Genomic DNA, 23,462 nt, shown 5'->3' with positions numbered 1-23,462 from the left:
TGAACCTCTCCTAAAGATTCTGTAAACATTTTTTTAAGGAAAAGTTCTTGTCTTTTACATAAATAACAGAAGTACCTGGTGGGTAAGGAGGGACTGGTGCTCACCCAGGCTTAGTTAGTCATGAGGAATGATGGCTTATTTATATTAAAATACTTCTAGGCACAGATGATACGTAGACAGACAGACAGACAGACAGACAGACAGATAGATAGATAGATAGATAGATAGATAGATAGATAGATAGATAGATAGATAATAGCACAAGGGGTGATGTCTTTAGATTCACAGAGGGCAGGGTTAGACAGGACATTGGGAAGGAATTATTCCATGCGAGGGTGGTGAGGCCCAGAGAAGCTGTGGCTGCCCCATTCCTGGAAGTGTCCAAGGCCAGGTTGGGGGGGCCTTGGAGCAGTCTGGGATAATGGAAGGTGGAATTAGATGAGTTTAAGGTCCCTTCCAACCCAAACCAGCGTGAGAGGAAATAGCCTTCAGCTGTGACTAGTTTAGATTGGCTATTAGGAAAAAGCTCTTCACTGCAATGGGTGTGAAACATTGAAAAAGGCTATCCAGGCCAGTGGTGCAGTCACCATGCCTAGGGGGTTTAAAATATCTGTAGACATGCTGCTTAGGAACATGGATTACTGTTGCTCTTGCCAGAGCTGGGTAAATGGCTGGCTTTGACAACCTTAGAAGACTTTTCCAACATAATTGAATTTGTGATTCTATGATTCCATATAAGCTGATTAATTTATATTTAAGCACTGAAATGATTTTGAACTTTAAAACTAGAATCAATTTAATTTAAAAGTCTCAGGATGTGCTCTATCCACATGTTCAGTATTTTCCCCAGTAGGGCTTTGTGTCACACAGTTCTTCAGAAATTATCTCTGCTTGCGAACAAGATTCAGTTTCAGTCCTAAGTGCTTTCCTATAGCATAAAAAGTCTTGAAAATTTCCCCATCAATGCAGCTTTACAGTGCAACAAGAGTCACATCCCTTCCCTTGGCTTCTCCAGCACCAACCAAACACAGAGGCAAGACTTTGTCTGCCACAGCAGCCATTCATTCTTAGACCATCATCACTGAGTTTGCAACATCTGGCTGCTGGGAGCAAAGAGGAGACATTGAGACATTGGATACAGTGGTCTTCCAAAGTTATTTGCCAAGATCTAGCCATCTCTCTCCCTCCCCATATATATTTATATATACAAAAAGTTAAATAAGTCAAATATATATATATATATAATTATTCTTTTCCTGGAGAAATTATCTTATTAGATGGAATGGAAATAAGTGAGATTAGAAAAATGGCACAGACATGAGGTCAGCCTCACCTGTTGCTGTGGTGAGGATGTCCGTGGAGTCTTTGTCTCAACCGAAGCTGCAGGAACAGGCTCTATTGTTTAAGAGACCTTTGCAGGAATTTCTGTGAAGTGGCCCAAAAAGTGATCCCCTCAACCTCTCATTGAATGAAATCAGGTTTTGAAATAACACAAATACATGCAGGGAGATTCACCCACACGTGCTTAATAAGGGCTTCTGTGTGATAAGCCCAGCATCAGGGGAGTTGTACTGTATATTGCTAAGTTTACTGCAGGATAAATAATTAATGATTTAGATGACACTAATTAATTACAGCAATTAGAATAGAGCTACACTGTTTTTCCTTAAAAGTAAAATCTTGGCTGTTTAATTTTGTTCAGTCTCCAGTGTGTCAGAACATTTATAGCAGAACCATAAAATACAAGCATATACAGGGGCACAATGTTTTTGTTGGGTCATCATCTACCTTTTAAATATAGAATCCTAGAACACCACACTGCAAGGGACCTCATACACTGTCTGGTCCAACCTGTGTTGGCGAAATCATGGCCTAGACAGGACAGTCTAATTCCCTACCCATACAAATCCTAGAAGCGCTCAACACTGAGGAATCCAGCTCTTCCCTGAAGAGATTATTCCAGTGGCTGCTTGTTCTCATTGTTAATAATTTTCTCCGTGTGTCCAACTGGAATCTCCCCTGGACTCACTTGTACCCATTAACCTGTATCTTTTCCATGTGACTCCTCTGTAAAAAAGGGAGTCTTCATCTTCTTTGCAGGCACACTTTTATTAGTAGAACATGTCACTGTGGTCTCCTCTAAGCCTTCTTTTCTTAAGGCTAACCAAACTCAGATCACTTTGCTGCTATGGCAGCTATCCAGCCTTTGGTTTATCTCCATGGCCCTTCTCTGGCCTCTCCAGCCTGTCCACATCTGTTTGGAGCTCACAACTGAGCAGAGCATTTCTAGATACTGAGTACAGAGTGACTTCTCTATCTCGGTTGGCAACACCTTTGCTGATGCAGCCCAGCATCCTGCTGGGCCACAGCAGCACACTGGTCATTCTCACTGAGTTTGGTGTTCACCAGCACCCTCAGGGTCCGTTCAGCAGACCTGCTTCTCAGCCAGGCTGATCCAAGCTTGTGATGCGCTCTTGGATTAAGTTTGTAAAGTGCCAGACTTTGCATTTGTCTTTGCTGAATGTTAGAAGGCTATTGTGAGCCCAGTTTTCCATCCTATCAGTTTCTTCAGGAGGAGGTGGTGGGAAACCATGTCAAAAACCTCAAAGACATTGAGAGAGACAGTGTCCACTACTCATCCCACCAAATTCATTCACAGCATTTCCTGTGCCAGCTGACAAGATCTTCCAAACTGTAGTGGTGAGAGCTGGGGTGGGACAGCAGCATTTTACCCTCCCTTCTGAAGGTGGGTGCTGAGGCTGGAGGATGCCAGAGGCTACCTAGCACAGGGTGGGTGCAGCTGTGGGGACTCCCATCAGTGCCAATCCTTCGGGCACTGCTGGTGACCTCCCTGACTTTGGGAGCTGCCAGACCATGCCACAGGCAGCAAACTGCATGGTGGTAGCTCGGGCAGTCTCCAGCTTATGGTCACTGTGGCAGAGCATGTCAGACAGGAAACGAAGCCAAGGGACAGATATGGCTCCTAGTGTAAGAAGTACACTGAAATTTAAGTGTTAAAACCACATTACACAGGTGTGGAGGATGTTTGAAGCATAATTTCTCCCAACTAATGCATGCAGATAAAATATATTAAAATATCATTTCACATGCACTTTGTGTTACTAATAAAAATCTGTAGCTGTATGTTACATTTTATAATGTATTATGCATTATAATTATATAAGATATATATATATATATAATATAATTCTAATGCATTATGGTTGCAAGCCATTGTGGTGGCTTCATCTGTGATATCAGTTCCTTCTTTGTGTCAACACTTCAAGTCTTGAGACCAATGTTTGTGATTTTGTAAAATCAGGAGATATTTATGCACAAGAAAAGTCTGCAGGTATTAAGAACTCCTTATTAGTGGTCTTTGTGGATAATTGCATAGGAAATGTGGATAGATATCTTCCGCTTGTGAGACAATGCAGAGCCCCACTGCTGGTAGAGCAAGCTGCATCCTCCATGGGCTTTTTCTCTCCTTTGCTTTCAGTAAATCCACCCTCATTATATCTTGGTGGTACTGCTTCAAAGTTTTCCTAGGAATTTGCATTTTAGGAGGAGTAGCATTGCTATTTGGGAATCCTCTGCATTTCTTAAGAGCTTTGCCTTGCTTGAAGACTTCTCACCTCAGGCAGAGCTTGCTGGGATGCAGCAGAGCTCATGGTCCAGAGCTGGTCACTGTTTGTGCAGACCCCATTGGGCTGCCTGTCCTACCACAGCTTTTCCTTTGCCTGTCAAATTTCTGTCTCCTAGTATTTTTCAGAGCTCTAAATCCCGTCCCACTTGTTTGAAAAGAGAGGCCATTTTAGCATTTCCAAACCTACATAGAGCACAGTTTCATCTGCAACCTGCATTAGTCCTTGTCACCCAGGCATACATAGAAATTATTCTTTTGAAAGAAGTGATGAAAAGATATGCTATGACATGGTATGGAAGTAGGTATAAACTATGTTAAAATTGCTTCAATAAGCTTTTAACAACCTTTTAAAAATGCCCTTTGAGCTGGGAGTACATGATATAAAGTGCTTGTCTCTAAAGTTGAACACAGTCTACAAAAATGGATTAGAAAAAGATGCAGTTTCACACAGTCATTTTTTATGGAACTTATCATGACAGTTTGTGTATAATTACTGGAGTTGTAGCTCACCTTAGTTACTACAGAAATCACAGAAATACAAGCATGTTTGCACATCATACTGCATCTGTGCCATGAACCTGGAGGCTCTTCCAGGAGCCTGCAGTCTCCTGGGGCTCAGGAGCCATGGTGGAATGCATGTTCCCTCTCTGTGCCAGGCTTGGGGCGTCTGCTCTGTTCTCAGCCTCTTCCTTTCAACCCTCATCTCTGCACTTCTAAATTCCCCACTGTGCAGGGGAGTATCACTGACATAATTTTTGCTGTTGTTTAAATATAAAACTGTGGCAGAAGAGCAGTCACAAAACTTCCAGTGGTTTCATCAGTCCCTCCAGCCACTGCTCTCAGGTAGGCTCTGCCATACGGCGGGACTGGTGCCCATGGGCATCTCTGTGGTTCCTTGAGGATGCTGTGTGGAGGCTAAGCTGCCAGGCTAGGGGTGGTCAGGACACCAGCACATGCTGCTCCACAGACTGCTGGATCCCCCCTGGGCAGGCACATGGGCACAGCCAGCTGTGCTGGGGTCCTAGAGCATTGCAGGGGACAGTCCAACCCGCTCTCCTCCACCACTGCAGCCCTTGCTGGATCTGCTGGGCAGCAAAACAAGCCCAGGCCTGCTGTCAGATGCTCTGACCTGTGGGAAGTCCCCCAGCCCAGGGGCACTGTTTGCCCCCAGGTGCAGACTGTGCTGGGCTGTGTCCTGTATGTGCAAGGCTTGAGGCATGAGCAGAGCCCATCTGGGTGGTAGTCTGGGCAGATGCACAAGCAATCCAGCTCCACTCAGTGGCACTATTTGCACAAATGTTTGCTCAGATGGATACACTGTCAGATTCACAAGCATTAGGGCTGCTGAGGTGCGAGGTCCCACCATATCTTAGTTGAATGTAGGATGGCAGAGATGGTAGATTTTTCCTAGGCGATATACAAAAACATTTCCATATACGGCTATGGTGGGATTAAAATAACTGTAGAAGGAGGGCAGCTGTAATCTCATGGGAAATCTGTTCAATAAATAAAACCCACTTTGCTGGTGAATCCCAGAACCAGCTTTGTTGTGCAGATTTGCAGCAATGCTGTGGGGTAGAATCTCAAGGGTGTACTGGTTCAGTTCCAGCTCATATGTCTTGTGGGTATACAGCCTGACTCCAGCTTTTACACAAGGGAGGACCTCCAGCTGCCTTACAGAAAAAAGACAAATGTTCTCATGGTGGAGAAGAGCTCCATCACTCATCAGTGAAGGACCAGAGGTGTCTGGTTAGCAATAAAAGTGCTAATTGTGCTGCTGAGCATTTTAGGAAGAACAGCACTGACAGGCCAATGACATGGCACAGCTCCTTTTTTTTTTGCTTCTTCCATTACCCAGAGCCAGTGCAAGTCTGGTGCTGGATGTACAGGCACTGGCCAGACTTGCTCTGCAGCACAGATTGGTGCTACTGGAAGGAGTGTGGTGAGGGCTCACCTCAGGGAGCTACAGAGATGCAGCCTGGTCTGCAAGACTGTGCATGGGGTGAGGGCAGCCTGGAAAGAGCCAGGGACCCTCCAGGTACTGCAGGCTGGAGTAAGGGCAGCTGGGAGCAAGGTGCAGCAGAATCAAAATAACCCTTGTCTCCAGCAGTGCAGGGGATTCTGAAGGAGCAAAGGGAAGGAGGGAGGCCAGGATATGACAAATGGGATGCACTCAGGCTGACTATGCATTGAGTGGCAGATGAAACCTCACTGAAGACACCTTGCCATCCAGCGCTAGCCACAGGCACGGTGAACCCTGGCCAGCCCTGTGCTTCTGGGTTGTGCAAGTGTGCTGGCAGTGTCCAGCTGGAATTGTTCTGGAGACAGTCTGCCCAGGGACTGGTAGTGTGCACCGCTTTTGCTGCACACAAGGGCTGGAGCCAGATGGCCACCAAACTGGCACTGTCCCTGCTTGTTCGAGCACTGACCAAAGGGCAGTGGGCTTGGGTCATGCAGATTCCTTATGTCCTCACACTCATCTGGACTGCAAAGATGGTAGAATACCTGTAAAAACAGAACATGAAGGTGAGAGTATTCACCAGTGCTCCCTGGAGTTTTCCTGTGCTTGGAGGCAGGACAATGCACTGCTGTTGGCAGATGTGGATCTCTGTGTATCCAGAAGGAGCTGAGCTGGTCCAAATATATCTAACAGGTCAAGGCTTGAAATGAAGAGGCAATAAGCCACTGAAATGGTACTATCACCGAAACATGATTGATCAATTGAATTCTATCAGAGACAGTGGGCAGTGAGATTAACTCAGGCCTGATGGGTTCAATGAGTTAAAGCATGATGTTCATTTCAGCTTCATTTCACCAGTCTTTGCTTGTGAAATTGGTCAATCAATAGAGGTTGAAGATCATATATATATATATTGGTGACCATCTTATAGGGAATATAATCTAGCGTAGTCAGCTCCTGACTCCGGCTGCCTTCAGTGGGTAATGGAGACAGAGCAGAGACTCTATCAGTGCCACTGAAATGGCCTGATATCTTCTCCAAATGAAAAGTATTTTTGGATCTCTGATGATTTATCATTTTTTCCCCTTCTTTCTCACTTTGATCTATGATAAAACTCATACCTACCTTTGTGAAATATAGTGATTTCTCTTGAAAATATTTACACAGTGATCAGCTATATACACTTCAAAATATAAAGATCCTTTTTAGTGATACTGTCCTTTGGAAAAAAGAAATAATGAGGCTTAGAAAATTTGAATAGTGTAAATACAAAGATCTCTCTGCACATATGTGTTCCTGAAACTGATGCTTTGCTGGGAAGAGTATTCTGAGGCAACTGTCTGCCAAATGTATAGAATCCTGAAACAGTGGTACGAAAATTCAGCTTACATTTTAAACAAAACCTTCCATGTGGTAATTAAACAGAGCCTTTATCTTCTCTGGACTCATTTACAGGCATGCTACAAGAAAACAAATCACCTTTTTGCCTCCTGGTAATATTTCATTTGCTTCATAATGTTTTAAATGTGGTGAATAACATCCTCCCTAATTAGCCAGCATTTCCCTATAAGGTGGAGTAATTAGGTATGATAACAGGTAATGAAGTTGGACAGTACAAATTAGAGGCAGAAATCATGTCCTTTATGAATGTAGGCTGTTCATGGCACTAGCTGTGTAATTCCTTGATTTACCCTGTAGAAGCATATTTCTCAAAAATAGAAAATGAACAACCTGAAAATCTGAAACCAGTAGATTCCTTTTATTTTCAAAAGAGCACTGCATCAGATGAATCTACCATGGAGGTGCACACTTCATGGCACACCTCTGTTATGAAGAGCATTGGAAATATGAGTCTGGCTGGATTTGCAGTTGGTACCTGTTTCTCAGCTGTTGTTACCTTGCTGAGACTCTCAAGTGGAACTGCACCAGGGCAAGGTCTGTCCCACACTATAATACAGTATTTAAATAGAATCGTAGAAGCATAAAACACTTTGTGTTGGAATTGACCTTTAAGACCACTTTGTTCCACTCCCTGCCACGGCAGGGCCAGCTCCCAGTGTCCCAGGAGCTGCCAGCCCCAATGTCCAGCCTGGCCTTGGGCACTGCCAGGGATCCAGGGGCAGCCCCAGCTGCTCTGGGCACCCTGTGCCAGGGCCTGCCCACCCTCACAGAGAAGAATTTTTTCTTAACATCTAATCTAAATCTCTCTTCCTTCAGTTTAAAACTATTCTCCCTTGTCCTATCACTATTTTCTGTGCTTCTGTCTTTATCAGTATAAAAAAAGGTGAAGCTGAACCATTTCTGTATTTCTGTGCTTTTTACTGGTATTTTTATATTTTACCTTGTTTTCATATTAAGCTTTAAGGCTTTTAACTATGTTTTAGTACTCTGTGAAGATAATGTCTTTTGTTCTTCTTATTTTGGTCTGTAATCTTAGAAACAGTATTTTAAATCAAGTAAGTTGTGTGGTGAAGATTGCAAAAATTCTGGTTTTCTCGTATTTAGCAATTTCAAATATTCTCCAGCTGTTTCAGAAAGCATGTTCTGGATGAGTATCTAAACACAGAAGTGCATTAGAAAAATGAGATCTCAATCTATCAAATTCTTTAAACTGATTTTGTTCTTTGCTTAGGTCTTCAGAAAATAACTTGCTCTTAATTAACAAAGATGTATTAGTTGCAGTGTCCAAGGACAGGTCAGACAGGACTTTAAGCAACCTGAATTGTGGAAGGTGTCCCTGCCCAGGGCAGCTGACTGGAACTTGATGGTATGTAAGTCCCCTTCCTACCCAAACCATGCAGTGATTTCATATTTTCTGGATGATATTCATATCACTTTCGCAGTCTTCTGTCAGCAAGACTGTGGATGGTATTTCTTCTCAGAGGCGCACCTTTTCTGTGCTTAACTCTTCCCAGACTTTTCATAGGTTGTTCAGACTTTGGTTAGCCACAGAAAATTTTTGCTTGTGTTTGATACCAAGATTGTGTCCAAGGCAGGCCAGCTTCTTTAGCAGCATGTCCAGCTTTTGTTGTGAAATCGCAGGTCTGTTTTTCTGGGCAAGGTTTGAACAGAAGTTGTTCAGAGTGAGAAAGGATTGCATTTTCCCTGCTAAGAAAATGCCTATCAGTAAGTTTGGAACCAGGGAGGATGCTGTTCAGACCTGTCCCCAACATGACAAGACTTCCAGCTTCAGGTCGCAGGTGGGATTGCTCTCCAAGCTGTGTGCATCTGTGGGAAACTGAGTCAGTGTTCTGAGCTGGGTGGGATGCCTGGGAGGGACTTGAATCAGATGGTAGGGTGGCTGTTGAAACAGGTGTGGCATATGCTGGAGCCCTAGTGCTGGAGGAGCAGCATGTGCATGCTTCCCCAGGCACTGTGACAGGTCTCAATGCATTACATTTTGATGCATTTCATCAGAAGTAGTTCAGGAAATTGTGAGCTAACGGTGTCATCCCAAATGCACAATCTTATAGAGATAAAGGATGAAATGTTAGTTTGGGAAGAATGTAATCTTTTGTACTAAGGAGAGTGCTGTATCTGGGCTCTTCACTCGATTTTCAGGAAAGATGCCACTGAACTAGGAACTAATTGTTTTGCAGAATAGGTAGGTATACATGTAGTGGTATTGTCAATAAAACATGTGGATGCAACCCTATGTGGATGCACTGATTATATGAAAAATGTTTTTACCACTCCCTGGAGCCTACTTATAATTAAAATTATTTCAAACCTTCCAACAGTATTTTAATTATCAAAGATATTCTAATTTAACAAGGGATAATGCTAATGGTATTATTTATATAGTGTCTAACAGCCAAACACATCCTGAAGACCTTCACAAACTCCTGTGTGTCATATGCAGTGTACAGGAAGTCCTTTAGTTCTACAGTGGAGTCCAGAACTCACTGGCAATTAGTTTGAATTTGGGAGACACATTGCAAAAGTACAAGCAATTCCTTTGCTCCTAGGATGCAGAGAGCAGGTGATTACAGTGAGGGAGGCTTGGGTGTCTCCTTTTGTGCAGGGTTGCCCATCTCAGTGGTCCCAGTTCTGTCTGACTCCCGCCCAGGTCCCTCCTTGGCACTAATGCTGCATGTGTTATTCCTCATCCCAGGACAGCCTGACTGCACTGGAAAGTGTCTTGGAGAATGATCCCATCTCACATCCCCAGGACAGCATGTGGAGATGTTGGCAAACAGGGATGTACAAATGGTGTGAGTTGGCAGCCCATTCTGGCTGGCAACATAAACTGTGCTTCCTTCCAGCAACATATCAAATGCTGACCTTGAGACCAAACCACTCAGGGACCCGCTACCATCTCTGCATGATTTCATACTTTCCTTGAAATAAGAGAGAAATAGCCTCCTCTTCCTTGAGCTTTGGTGGCAGTGCCTTAGGGTCATCCCCTGCCTCACTGCCCCTTGGACAAAAGGCAGCTGGGAGAGATGCATGGATGTGATGGCAAGAGTTACACAATGGTGCCTTCATTCCTAGACTTCACACTCTGGTATCTGTGGTGGGAGACCCTTCCCAGCACCATGCTGCCACAGTGCCTGTCCCTGGCTCAGGCTGCTGCCCCAGTATTTCCTTTCATTGGCCTCCTCCAAGGTGTCCACTCCCAAAAATCTGGAGCTGCACTCCGTAATAAAAGTGCTGCTGGTGAAAGGTGGGACTGCTATTCCATTTTCAAACACAAGGGTATCTCATTATGTGATCTCATTATTGTGCACCAATCTCTGGGTGCACAAACAGTGCAGAGTGCACAGACTGTACTGGCATCACCAAGAACAGGTTGCAGGTTATGCCTGTCTTGTGTCATTTCACTCCCTCTTGTCCTCCCCTTTATCCCAAAACTGCATAAAGCTTTAGCTTTGAATTCAAATTGTGAATAACAGCTCAAACTGAAATTTAAAGCCAGCATTTCCAGGCTCCAGAGATAGGGTCTCCCTGACCCTAGCTGTACCATACAGCTACCAACTACAATTTTAATTCTATAAGCCATGGTTGACTGAACTCAGCACAGGGGTCTATTTGATATTATTTGATTTAGAATAGTAAAAAAAAACCCCAAACAAAACAAAACAAACAAACAAACAAAAACACTCCCCACTCCCCCAAATTATTTAAAGATATACTGCTTTCTTGTATCCTTCTGTACCTTTTTACACTTAGACATCCTACTCAGATGTTCATCCTACTCCAGGTTCAGGGTATTTTTTCCCTTACTGTGTGGAATAAACTGATCCTTGTACTTTACAAAAGCCATCATCATCTATCCTTGATAAAATTGCATGACTTTATCTAAGGAGAGTATATATAAAGTTGTTGTCACTGAAATTGCTGATCTCAAATTGAGGAAGAAGTTTCCTGCGTTAACTCCTAACATCAAATATCTGTTCAGTATAGGGAAAGTTCTGCTTAAATTCAGCATTATCAACTGAGGTTGAATGAGGTATTTCTGTGTTGGTCCCCCCGTCTGAGAACTCTGCCTTAAAGAAGCCCAGATTTCTGCACAGACAGCATTTTCTGCAAGATCCATCTGAAGGATGATCTTAAATCAATAGTCTTTTGTGAAAAACCTTGTCCACCAAGCATCACTTGTATTACTGATGGCCAGCATGTTCTTGTGGACACAACTGATGTCTACAGGAACAGGCTGGTTTTGTGCAGATCACCTCTATCAGATCACCTATTTACAATCAAAAAACTTGATGCAGAGTCTGCCAGAAGAGGTCTAGGTGATGTTATTCCTCTGCAGACTTCTTGGTCTGTAAGCAACTGCAGCAGACATGGAAATCTTGCTGCTAAGGATGCATTTGAATTCTGCTCCTCAGAACTATTCTGGCAGCTAGATGCTATTTTTAAAACATTTCCTCCCTCTGCCTAGTTCGATGTTGCCATCTGGAGAAGAAATCTGATATTTACTGTTGTTCTTGGAGTTCCACCTCCTGGAGTTCTGGGAATACTGCAGATCTCAGTTTTTAGCGCATAAAAGATGTATTTCCAGCACTGACAGGTGAAGTAAAAGTAGGAAACCACTGTGAATCTGCAAAAAGCAAATCGAAACAAGTCCCTGCATTGCAAGAGTCTTTTCAGACTGCCAATCAAACATTTTTCAAACTTGTCTCATGGCTTTTCATCCATAGTCAGTCACTTATAACTCCTGCTAAAAACCTCTGCCAAAGGAGAGAGGAAGGAAAATATGCTTTGGAGCCCAGGTTTGAGTCCTGCCAGTAAGATGGAGAAATACAAAGTGAATTGGAGGGTCAGGAGTGCATCTTGGACTGGGCCTTGCTGAGGGTGTTGCAGTGGTAATTCAGCCCAGGGATTCCCCACCTTAGTACAACACAGGCTGACTAGTGCTTTGGGCTTGCCTGGCCAGTGCTATTGGTAGTGTTTCACAGACAGCCCATGCCAGAGCTTATAGTTCAGCATGGGATGGAGTTGAGCAGGACTTGCAGGTAGCACAGGAAGGGGACAGAGTGTGTGGGTGGTGACTGGGCAAAGCATTTTGCTGGAGTTGACCCAAGTTGACTGTGACTGTCATCAGGCCACCTACTTATCCTCTGTGTTCTCCTGTATACAGACCATGAACCAGGCAGCTTCCCAGGGGGCACAGTAAAAATGATGCAGGCAAAAATATGACTGTTGTCCTGTATCCTGCCTTTAAATTATGTGTGAAGTTGTTGATGGGTTAAAGTTGCTTGTAATGCAAGACGGTACAGTGTGTTTTCTAGCAAACTGTAACCACACAAAAAGTCTTCATGACTTCAGGTATTGGTACCTACATCTGTTCGAGAGAAAAGACACTCTACTATAGGCCACATCATGAGACTACTCATTTTTCCTCTTCTCTCTCCTCTTTGAAAGGTATTCAGGAATCTCCAGTACCAAATGGCCATTCTCTCCCAAGCAGAGATTTTCTTCGGAAACAGATGCGAGGAGACCTTTTCACCCAGCAGCAGCTAGAAGTGTTGGATCGTGTTTTTGAGAGACAACATTATTCTGACATCTTCACAACAACTGAGCCCATCAAACCAGAGCAGGTACTATTGTAGATATTTTATGTTTTGCTGATATGCTTTCCACTGGCAGAGATGTGTTTGGTGGACATCATCAAAGGCTTTTCAGAGTTTCAGTAGACAATATGGAGACAGATGTCTTGTCAAGCTCATTTCAGCCAAGTCCACATTAGCCATTAAAGCCTTTTAAAAAATCAAGGAAAACATTCATTGTGCAAAAATTAGCAAATGTTTGGCTATGAAATTACACCTGATCCAGAGCAGTTGCATCAAATTAATCTTTAAAGAGCACCACAGCTTCTGATGTTTTTGTTAGGTCAAAAGAAGGCAGTGCAGGTAACATGGAGAAGACCTGCAAAACCCAGTGCCTAATTTTGGTTCACAGTGAGCATGACTGTGGGCACAAATCAGATTTTTGTATCTGGAAATGGCTTATTAGACATGTAACTGGCCATTTGCTGAGAGAAACACCCGAATAGCATGTGAAGGCAAATTAATTCCACCTATGGATCTACAGTGTTTGAGGACTTGGCGCTAATATTTTGGAAAAAATTCAATTTCTGCAAGCATAGTATAGAAGCATGTGAAAAAACTGATGAGCTATGTCTCTCTTTTGAGCTACGTTCTTCTTCTTGGGTGGCAGTATTTAATTTAGCTGCTGAGAAGGAGGTAGAAATTAATATATTGCTGTCAGCACCGATATTGGTCTAGCTTGCTACTTAATGATGTATTCAGCCATTAATCTTCAGTGTTCTTAATATCAGACATGCTTTTTAGCAAGGTGGATGGACTTCCCTAACACTGATTCCCCTTGGAGGAATCTATACATTTGAGGGCCATTGGAGATTGTCTTATGGTAGCCTACTACCATTGAGGCTTTTCTTCTTCTTCTTTTTTTCTTTTTAAATTATTTATGCTGAAAATACTATGGTAGAGTAAGGATTCTTCATTCCTTTAAGATCATCTGTCATTTGCTATTTCATTCATAGGGACATTTTCTTTTCAGCACCTTCTGCTGGTTTTGTGTTTTTTCTGATTTGTGTGTGCTGTGAAACTGCAGATATGAACTTGAGCTGGAAAGAGATGGGAAGTCACACCATCGGTGTCTCTGGAAGGTGAAGTGGCCTTCACATACCACTAGATGGTGATTATCCCATCCAAACACGGTGGATGCTGGAGAGGGCAGGCACCCTGCCCAAGGCTATGGCAAGCCTTTTCAGCATTGGTCACCTAGGAATTGTGTCATGTTAGATTTCTTCCTGCAAAAACTTTACAGGCCAAAATAGTCACTGCAAAGGGAGAAGTGATGGGAGGGGACTTTTAATTTGTTTTTGTTTTCTGGAGCCTCTTAGTCATGGCCAGCTGTAGCTCATGGGAGACAGTCCAGCAGTGAGTGAACATTTATTCAGAGATAAACTTTTACTGCTTTTATAGGAAGAAGGAGGGATTTGAATAAGGGTGTTGCTGAATTGTTATCCCAGTTATCAAATATGGGATATTTAGCTCTTGATGGAGAAAGGACCTCCCAGGGCCACAAAAGAAGTTGTGACTAGAATGGCTCTAAGCAGCAAGATTATTAAAGTTGGAGACATGCTGCTATTAATCTGATGAACAAGATACTCCTTGCATGCTCTGGGAAGTCATGTAAGACGCTGAGAAATCTGGCATTATGAGGTGCAAAATGTACTGTGCAGAACCACATTGCCCGGTATTTTTACATGTAATTACAAAAGAAATTTATAGTTGTTCATTTTCATATAGCTTGGAGTATGGTGTTTGCTTTTGGAAGGCTGGACCATCGTGAAGGGCTTGCAAATATTTGGGGTCAGCTTCTGCTTTCTGATGGTATGTGAAGAGTAACTTTCAACATGCCCAGATGTGATCTGTATGACTTGTAGTTCACAAAGATGCTGTATGAATCCCAGCCCTTACAGAAACAGTCTTGTCTCACCCCCTTGGTGAGTCAAGCAAAGCTGTCATGGTGCTTACCTGAAGTGGAGAAGTTGTCTGCATCAATTAGTAGGGCCAAAGAAATCAATGAGAAATCAAATACTGAGAATATTAATGACATGCTCTGAAAAACAGAGTTATCCCTGGATTGGATTGCTGTAGTATAAAGCAAGATCTGCCCATGACATTTGTCTGTCCAAAGTGGTGGTGGACCCCACAGTGGTGCTTTAGAAGCTAAGTCAGTGGTGGATGTATGGAGCTTTAAGCTCTTTCTGTACAGGAAAATATTGAAAAGATACTCCTCCCCATGGAGACAGCATGTGGAAAGAGGACTTGTATGAACTGCTCACTAACTGTTTATCCATTTTGTTAGAAATTTGATCCAACAGCAGCCAGCTGAACATCACTAATTTTGCTTCGGCAGAAAAACTTACTGATGTGCCAGTACTATTCACCTGAGGAAGGCTCCAGGTATTTTAATGGAATAGTTATTACTCTATAGACACTGTAGATCCCTCTTACTTCCTGTTTTGTGGCTTCTCTCTAGGTCTTCGTCCTCACTTGTGTGCTGGGGGCAGGCCCTTGGCAATGGTGAGGGGGAAAGAAGTCCCTCTGCACAGCACAGTATTTGCAGCCTCATCATACTTTGTTTCCAGATGCTGCCCAAAGTCCTCCTGGTGCATTTTTTGTACAAAATTTGTCCTTACCTTTATGAGTCCACTGCCCTTCATGTAGGCAGAGAGGTTGATGGGCTGTGTGGGGAGTGTCACTGGGGTGTTGCAGGGTTACTGTGTAGCTCTTTGCTTTGAGTACTTCAAATACACTTCCATTTCCCATCTTGATGTTTCCCTCAGTTAACCTGTATAAAATGGAGTCTCTTGGGTTGTTTATCATCTTCTGACATGGTTAGAGCAGGGTGCTAGTTACACCATGATTGTGGGTTCAATTCCTTACTTAAGAGTTGGAGTCAATAGTCCTTGTGGGTACCTTCCAACTCAGAATATTCTTTGAATCTCTGAATCTATACTGTTGACAATTGTAATGACTGTTGTAATCTGTACTATTGACAATAATCATATCAACTTTCACATCTACTGTAAGTTGTGGCATTTATGAAGAGAGTGATGAGGAATGGATACTTGTCTTTGGGGAAGGGCTCATACCATGTTGAGAGAGAAGGCAACCACTGGACAGTGACAGGAAATAAAACATCAGACAATCCTTTGAGAGAAACAGTGATGATTGTGTGTGCTGGGTGGGGCAGGGATCCTGCTGTGTACACCTACCATTAAAGACTGTCAGACATTGTGCATCAAGGGCAGAATTAAGGCATCAGCTGTTACTTGCCTTGTTTTGCAGCCTAGCACCCAGTGGTGCAGCTGGGCTCATGTACATGTGTGCTCCACAGATGTGTTTCCTGCACATGTGGAGCATGAAAAACATCCAGTGGCAGAGGGAGCCGGGGGTTATCTGTGCAAACAGCATCAAGTCCTTTCATGTCTATATGTTGTGGGGAGGAGCTGTGACATAAAATCAGTACTCAGAGCACTCTGGCCCACCTCTCCCTGACAGAGTCCTGCTATAAAAATGAATTCTTCTATTAAGAGAACTCATAACAATGAAGGCCTTTCTCTCATCTTTGTGCCCTTTTGTGCTCATTTTCTGCAAATATCCCATGATTAATTTGCATCAGCTGCAAATATTAATGGAAAACTTATTGAAAATGTTCACTTATTTCTGGGCATGGGTATAGAAATGCACACAGTGGTATGTTTGCAACAGCAATGTTGCACTGCCATTTTGTACATGGCTTCTATGTACCAGCTCTGTGTGTCTCGTCTATCTGCAGGGACAGTGCCTGCAACCATGTAATGCCAGACCTTGGAATTATCAGACCTTGGAAAAGGAAATCCTTCACAGCAGCTTCCATTCCCTCTGTGCTCAGTATGTGTGTGTGGGTGGGCTCTGCTGCTCCCCAGTGTGTTGGATCTGCAGTGAAGCCTCCCTGCCCACAGGGAAGGCTGTTGCTATTGCCAACCCAGATCCCCTTGGAACAAACCAAACTGACATAAGGAGAAGCTTTTACCTGCCTGCCTGCCCTGGAATTGTGTTGTGCACCTGTAACATTGTCAGACCAGCATATTTCAGTCTGGCCTTTGCTGCAGGCAATCCCCCATTACTCATGGTCACTGCAGTGACAATGCAGAGTTTATCCAGAGCTGGTGCTCATCCTATGCAGAGAGCTGCAACACTGAGTGGCAAAATTTTCCAGTGCCTATTGTCCATTAAGACCTGGAGGAACTGGAAGCATCAGCTGTACTCAGCAAAATCCTCTGTGTGGCTGTGAGGATGATTGTCCTCCAACAGCTTCCTGTGATTCCAGACAGAAGGAAGGAGGAGCTCTCCACAGCATCTTTGGGAACTTGTCCCAGACTAGCCAAGCCTGTGCCATCTGTTTTGTGAGCTGCTGACTCAAGCAATTCTCTAGTCAAAGCATTGACAAAGACAGGAGATGTTCATCGAGAAAAGGACCCAGGAAACTCAAGGAGACCTGGGGGCTTTAGGTATTTGAGACTGGATAACTGCAGGAATGTCCCATTGAAGCAGGCAGGGGACAAACCTGGTGCTTGTGGACCAATGTGCTCATGGAGGCTGTGAGAGTGGGATTAATGCATCCATGGCTGAAAAATGCAGGGTGAAGGATATACAGCTGGATTGGCTCAATGTGAGACACAGTGCGTTAATTTTCTTAGAATAAAGAAAAGAATTATCCATGCTGGATTTCTGTCCACAATAGAAATGGATTCTTTTGTACTTTCAGTTTCACACATGGGTCCAATCGAATACTCACTGAAGCCAAGAGGAATATTTCTATTGACTTCAATAAACTTTAGATCAGGGCCATAATGAGGCATAACATGATGTGAGCAGATTCAATGCTATGTAGGTCACCAGCTTAGAAGATAACAGCTTGCTGCTAATAGCACATAATTCCTAGGCCGGGGATGGTGCTTTCCCACTGCTTTAAGCTAGACCTAAACAGAATATCTGCTCTCAGAGTGATTTCTGGATAAAATGTAGATATTCTGCGCTCATATAGAAACCAGTAACCTGGCAAACATATAGTAACATGGGTATTCATGACATGGAGTGCAAATAAATGTGGATCTGGAGATATGCATAGGCAGATGGAATTCGGGTAACTAATAGAATTTGGATAGCCAAGGAATCCCCCCAGAATTACTTATGATTTGGAAAAAGTGGAAGAATTGTGTGAAGTTGAAACCTGATGCAGAGAGAGTTGCACCAAAGAAATTCTCTGAATTGACAAAGACAGGGTCATAAACTTCTTTTGAAAATCAAGTTTTGCTTTCTGCCTAAGTATGCTCCAGCTTTTAAACAGGAATCTTATGGTCTTTTTTCTAAGAGGAGCTGGAATGCAACTTCTGAGAGGAGCAAGATACACAATCCCCCTTACAGTACTGGAATTTAATCTTTGGGAATAACAGAAAATTCTAGTAAAGACAGAAAGTATAACCCATTTCTGTTTTAAGAGGACTCACTCCCAAAGTGGAGTTATTGGAGAAGCAGAAGGAAGGAATCAATCTACTAAAGGGTGTCCCTGCCTGTGCCAGGGGTGTTGAAATGAGATGATCTTTAAGACCACTCCCAACCCAAACCATGCAGTGAATGATTCTGTGAACTGCAAGACTGTATGCTTGGTCCTGGTCCCCAGAGTGTGAGAAATATGTTTTTTCTTGGGAAACCTTTGGGCAGACAGAGGCTGTTGAGCTTCTGAAAACACTCTGACTTTTACTGAGAAATGCAGAGCTAATATTTGTTTGTGTTTTCACAAAACTTCTTTTCATCCAGAAATGGTGAAAATTATGAAAATGATTCATGGATAGTTTGAAGAACCAAATCTTTTCTCAGTCTGTCACTTGCAGGAATAATTTGAACATTCCAAGGCAAGCTCTTAACCATGGATGCATTACACGGTGTGCTAAGTGAAAAGCAAGTTAAAAAGGAAAAGGAAACAATAACATGTGTCTCAATGAATGCACACAAATATAAAATTGAGAACAAATAAAGACACAGGAAGAGGTGAAGCAGAACCTAGCAATGCTCTGCCAGCTCTGCAGAAGCCCAGGCAGTAGTGGGTAGCAAGACATGGTGTTGCAGGGTCAGCGCCCTGAACCATGGTGAGATACACGCCCAGGCCTGCCAGAGGTGGTGATCTGGGGTTGTGGGATGCAGGATGATTTTGTGCCTGGACCCTGTGCTTTCCCTCAGGCCACGCTGCTGGCAGCCCATCACCAGCAGTGGCAGCTGGGTGGGCTGCCCTGGCTGCTGTTGCCAGTGCTGGTGCCAGGTTGGGCCAGGGGCTGCTGGCAGGCATTACCTGCTCATCCTCAACCTGCTGACCCTGTGATCCTCTATAACCACAGAAAAGAGAATGAGAGCATGAGTGCTGGCAGTACAGAGAGAAGCAAGGAACAAGGGCTCTGGCTTTTACAGCTGAAATCTCCCCTGTTCCAGGCCTTAGCCTTACTGGTGGGAGGGGAAGAAAATCCCTACTCTAAAATCAAGCCTAGGAGAGCACATCAGGAGACAAAAAAACCTTTCCATATTTACTCTCAGTAGACTATCAAACAACACCAGGCTATTAATTTGGCTTTTGAGTCTTCACTAAAGCCCATAAAAGCGCACAGTTGTCAAATGGAGTTCATTTTAATTTCCTTTCAATCACAGTAAATTATTCAGGTGATAAATCAGCTGGGGCAGCCTCCTGGCTGTAATAGAAACCCTAATTCCTGGCTAATTATCCAGCCCATTGCTGCCAGCAGATCAATACCCCTACCGAATGGAAAGGGCGTGGGGTCCAGGCAGGCAGCATGGCGAATGGACAGCAGCTGGGAGCACAAGCACCCATGACCTCTGCCCTGTGTAGGGGTTGTAGGGGAAGAAGCTATGCTCCTCCTGGTCAGCAGAAGTGGCAACTGGCCCCTTGCTGCAGCTGTAGATTCCCTGAGTGCTGGGCTTTGCTGCTCATCCCCATGGAAAGCCATGTCAGGGGGGTTGGATGGTGTGTGAATGAGCTGCTCCCACCTGGGTAGTGCATGTGTGTGCTGTGAAGGTGTATCCACACCTACTGCAGCCCTCTCTGCCAGCCAGTTGTGCACTTTAAAGATTACTCAGAAGAAAATCTCAGGCTGGCGATATTTTTTCTTGGCTAGTAGAACATTTCAGTAACAGTAAAAACTAAACAGGTAAACAATAGATGTGGGGACCAGTGCTCAGCTGTAACATGGATTGCTTCACAAGGACAGAGCAGCAGCCTCTGGGAGCACTTACTCCCATCTCCTTCCATGAGGTGTTTTTTCTGGAGCTGCTCCATACACAAAGCACTTTGAGCCTCAAGACTATGCTGTCAGCTGCTGTCTCCAGTTCAGCATCATCAGGTTATTCTGGTGATAGAGCTCCACCATCTGTCCCAGATGCTTTCATGTGACACCTGTGCTGCTGAGAGGTTGAAGCCTCCTCAGGACAGAGTGTCTTCTCTGAGCCCTGTGTCCCTTCATTGCACTGCTGGGCATGCAGAGGGATGCACAACCTTCTCCTTTGGCTCTGCTCTGGTTCAGATAGAAAAACAAGAAAGAAACCTGCCATAGTGTTTCTTCCTGCTAAAATCAACTTTTTTTTTTTTTTTTTTTTTTTTTTTTTTTTTTTTTTTTGAGTGGAAAGGCTTTTCTTTTAAAATAGCAGGAGAAAGCTCAGCTCCTTTGGTCAGTACCTCCTCTGTGCATACCTACTCCTTTGCCCTTCCTTGAGAGTATATTTTAGCGCATGAGCTTCTGAAGACCGCACAGAATTCCGTGCGTGTGCCACCTTGCTGTGTCATGTTGTTTTGGGTAGTGACAGTCACAGCAGATTTGTTGTATGACACCTGTGTGTATGCTGTGTGACAGTGGGGCTGTGCAGGCAAAGAGTTTTCTGGGGAAGGAGCATGACAGGAACCATGTATCCAGCAAACGTCTTCCTACATCAACATCATCCTTGTGAAAAGCAACCCTGCAGCTTTCAGGGGCAGCTGAGGATGTCTGAGGAGTCTGGAACTAAAATGGCTGTTTTTTGTGTAAACAAGAGAGGTGGATAATCCAGGGGTTTCCCACTCTCCTGTCTGGCACAGAGAGAGGGATACCATGCACCCCCACTTCAGCTCAATGCCCAATGCCCCTTCCCAGAGGTACCTCCCTGTAGAAGCAGGTGGTGACCAGCTTTCCCACTTTGTCTAGAAGTAATGGGCAGCACAAGGTCAGGATTTCTCCTGCAGACTTTGCAGAAGGTGACAGGGAGCATTTCCTGCAGTCTGCAAGATCTTGGGAGCATGATCATGCTGAAGGGAAGCTGCTGGTAGAGGAGAGAGCTGGGGTTTCACTGCACACACCCTGCTGTGATGGCATTCAGTGTAATGAGACCAAGCTGGGGAAGAGTAAGCGCACACATATTTCAGGGATTTCAGAGTACATTTGAAAGACTGTAACTCTCCTAGTGCCTGTTATGGGGTTAGGGAAGCCTCAGTGATGCCCAGAGCAGATTCAAATGATGCTTCTCTCGTAGTCTGAGCATTGGAGTTGCAGTGCTATGTTCCTCAATTCACATGACTCTGTCTGGGGACTATCTCTGTCTCCAGGGTTGCTAAATATGAGTCTTTTTCCTACACAGGGGAGTCCTTGTCACCTTCTCCTCCCTTTGACCCATCAAAGAGGAGGAATCCCAAAATACCAAGACAGACAGCTCCTTTGAGAATTGCATTGTATTCCTGGTTTTAAACATCCCCTTTTTTCCTCCTGACTGCTCTCAAATATGTCTATGTGCAGAAATACAAATTCACAAGTTAAAGGAAAGGCCAACCTTGCTGTGCTTGTGCTCCCACATCTCCTTTGTCCTTGTCTCTTTTCTCTTTGCTCTGCCTAAACTGGGGGAATGACTTCTCCCCCTGGCAAGCTCTCCACATTGTGCACAGGCTTGTGCAAAGGGAATGTTGGTGACATGTGGCATGGTCAGCAGCTGGCAAAGGCAGACCAGCTCTCCCCAGCCCTAGAAGCTCCTCAGGGACAAGGATGCTACTGAGGAGGAAAGAGGTGTGCTTTTTCCCTGAGAGCCTGGTATCTTGGTTTGAAAGACAGGTGTCTGCAAGGAAGATGGAAACCTCCCTTGGAATGGAAGAAGTATGACCTCTTTCCCTCTGAATTATTTAAACTTTGAAATCATGGGGCTGTCAGGCAGGAAAAGCAATAACAGTTCTTTACTAGAATAGATATCTATTTCTATATAAAACAGAGCAAACAACAGCAGCACCAACAAAGAAAAGCAGACCCCCAGTCCCAGCCCTCTCTCGGCAGCAGGCACTTTCCCCTTGGGTGCAGTTCCGGGCACAGCCGGCAGGGGCGCTGCTGGCTCCCGGCCGGGCAGGGGAGTGCGATGATTCCCCCGCGCCTGCAGGGGGCGCTGTGGCCGCGCCTCTCTCATGGGTAATGGCGGCCAGGTTGGGGAAAAAGGGGCTGCAGCAGGAACCTCGGAGCGGCACCAGGGACAGCCAGACTCCAGAGTAATGTAATGTATCAGAAAATCCACAGCTGTGGAGGAGCTGGGGGAGTGTCCCAGCAGGCAGCGGGTGCTGGGTTACAGTGGAGTGAAAAACCCAGAGCAATGGTAGAGAAGTGGCAGGGCTGGGCAGCGGCAGCTTGGCTCCCAAACATGGCAGGGAGAGGCTCCCTTGCAGGGGCATCCTGGGGTTTCTCCTGAGACACCCGAGTGGCTGGTGAGGGTCCTTTGTTTGGTGAGGTCGGATGTTGATAGGGTCCCAGTGCAACGGCCCCTTTCATGAGCAGATCTCCACTCACGGTAGGACAAGGCAGCAGGGGATGGAACCTCAGGGTAGTGAATTCTCCCCACAGCAAGCGGAGCCTCTCTCCCCTCTGACGTGCAGAGCAGGAGAGTCAGAGGAGCTGGGCCCAGTCCTCCACCCCCCTGCCAAAATCTCACAGGATCTCTACCCTTCCAAAGAGAAACACGCCCCAGGTGAGAAAGTTGAGCCCTCCCCCACCTTGGCCATTTCTTTTGTCTCAAGTACCAGTCATTAATTCTCTCTTAGCAGCAGTTGGGAAAAAATTCAATGACAGAAATAAACAAAAGGAAAAATATCCTAACCTCCAACAACTCGGGAAAACGTTTGGAAATTGCAGCCATAGCACCATCCCTGTTGGGTAATGCTCAAAGGGGATGTTTTTCTAAAACCAAATTTCATCTCAGCACCTTCCACCAGCTTTACAGCCAGAGCTTAGTGATTGTATAGAACACAACATCTTGCAAAGACAGCAGGTGTTCACCTCCAGAAGATTTTCTGTGGCTTCTAAGTGTGATAGAGGAGTAGGAAATCTAAGAAAACCTTTCCCCACTTGTTACCTTGACAGAAGATTTCACATTTCTTTGAAATGTGGGAACTTGCATCTCTTTGTTTATTGTGTGTTTTGCAATAAATAATTTCTTTCTTTTTTAGTTTAGAGAGATAAACAAGATCCTTCACCAATATCAGACAATGCCATGTAGCAGCACAAGTTGGACAGTTATGTCAAAATAGACCAAGTTTCTTATGCCTATGTTGGCCCCACAGTAGAAGGAAGGGAAAGTCTGTGAGTGAACACACCTGTCAGCTAGTGCCTGGCTAGTTCAGATTATATTCAAAGTGAAGGGCTTGCACCAGCATTTGAAGAATGGAACAAGACTTCTCCACTTAGTCCTCAGTAAATGTCTGGATCCCACAGGCTCTGACAAGGTTCGAGCACATTTCCCAGTCCTCGTTTGGAAATCACTGCTGTTT

The 23,462-nt window shown here is 44.5% G+C and overlaps 1 protein-coding gene across 5 annotated transcripts in view; it reads left to right on the top strand.

Annotated features, from left to right (window-relative positions):
* PAX5 (paired box 5) overlaps window positions 1–23,462 on the top strand; it is a 127,342-nt gene that overhangs the window by 28,814 nt on the left and 75,066 nt on the right. For all 5 annotated transcript variants that reach the window (XM_086867429.1, XM_023944780.2, XM_086867430.1 and 2 more), the window contains one exon: window positions 12,477–12,652. In XM_086867429.1, the coding sequence (XP_086723555.1) occupies window positions 12,477–12,652 (176 nt within the window). The remainder of the gene's footprint in view (window positions 1–12,476; window positions 12,653–23,462) is intronic.

Source organism: Cyanistes caeruleus, chromosome Z, assembly GCF_971803275.1.
Source record: "Cyanistes caeruleus chromosome Z, bCyaCae1.hap1.1, whole genome shotgun sequence".
In the NCBI taxonomy this organism is placed as follows: domain Eukaryota; kingdom Metazoa; phylum Chordata; class Aves; order Passeriformes; family Paridae; genus Cyanistes; species Cyanistes caeruleus.
The sequence above is the reverse complement of the archived record's forward strand: the minus strand, read 5'-3'. Positions and strand labels throughout refer to the sequence as shown.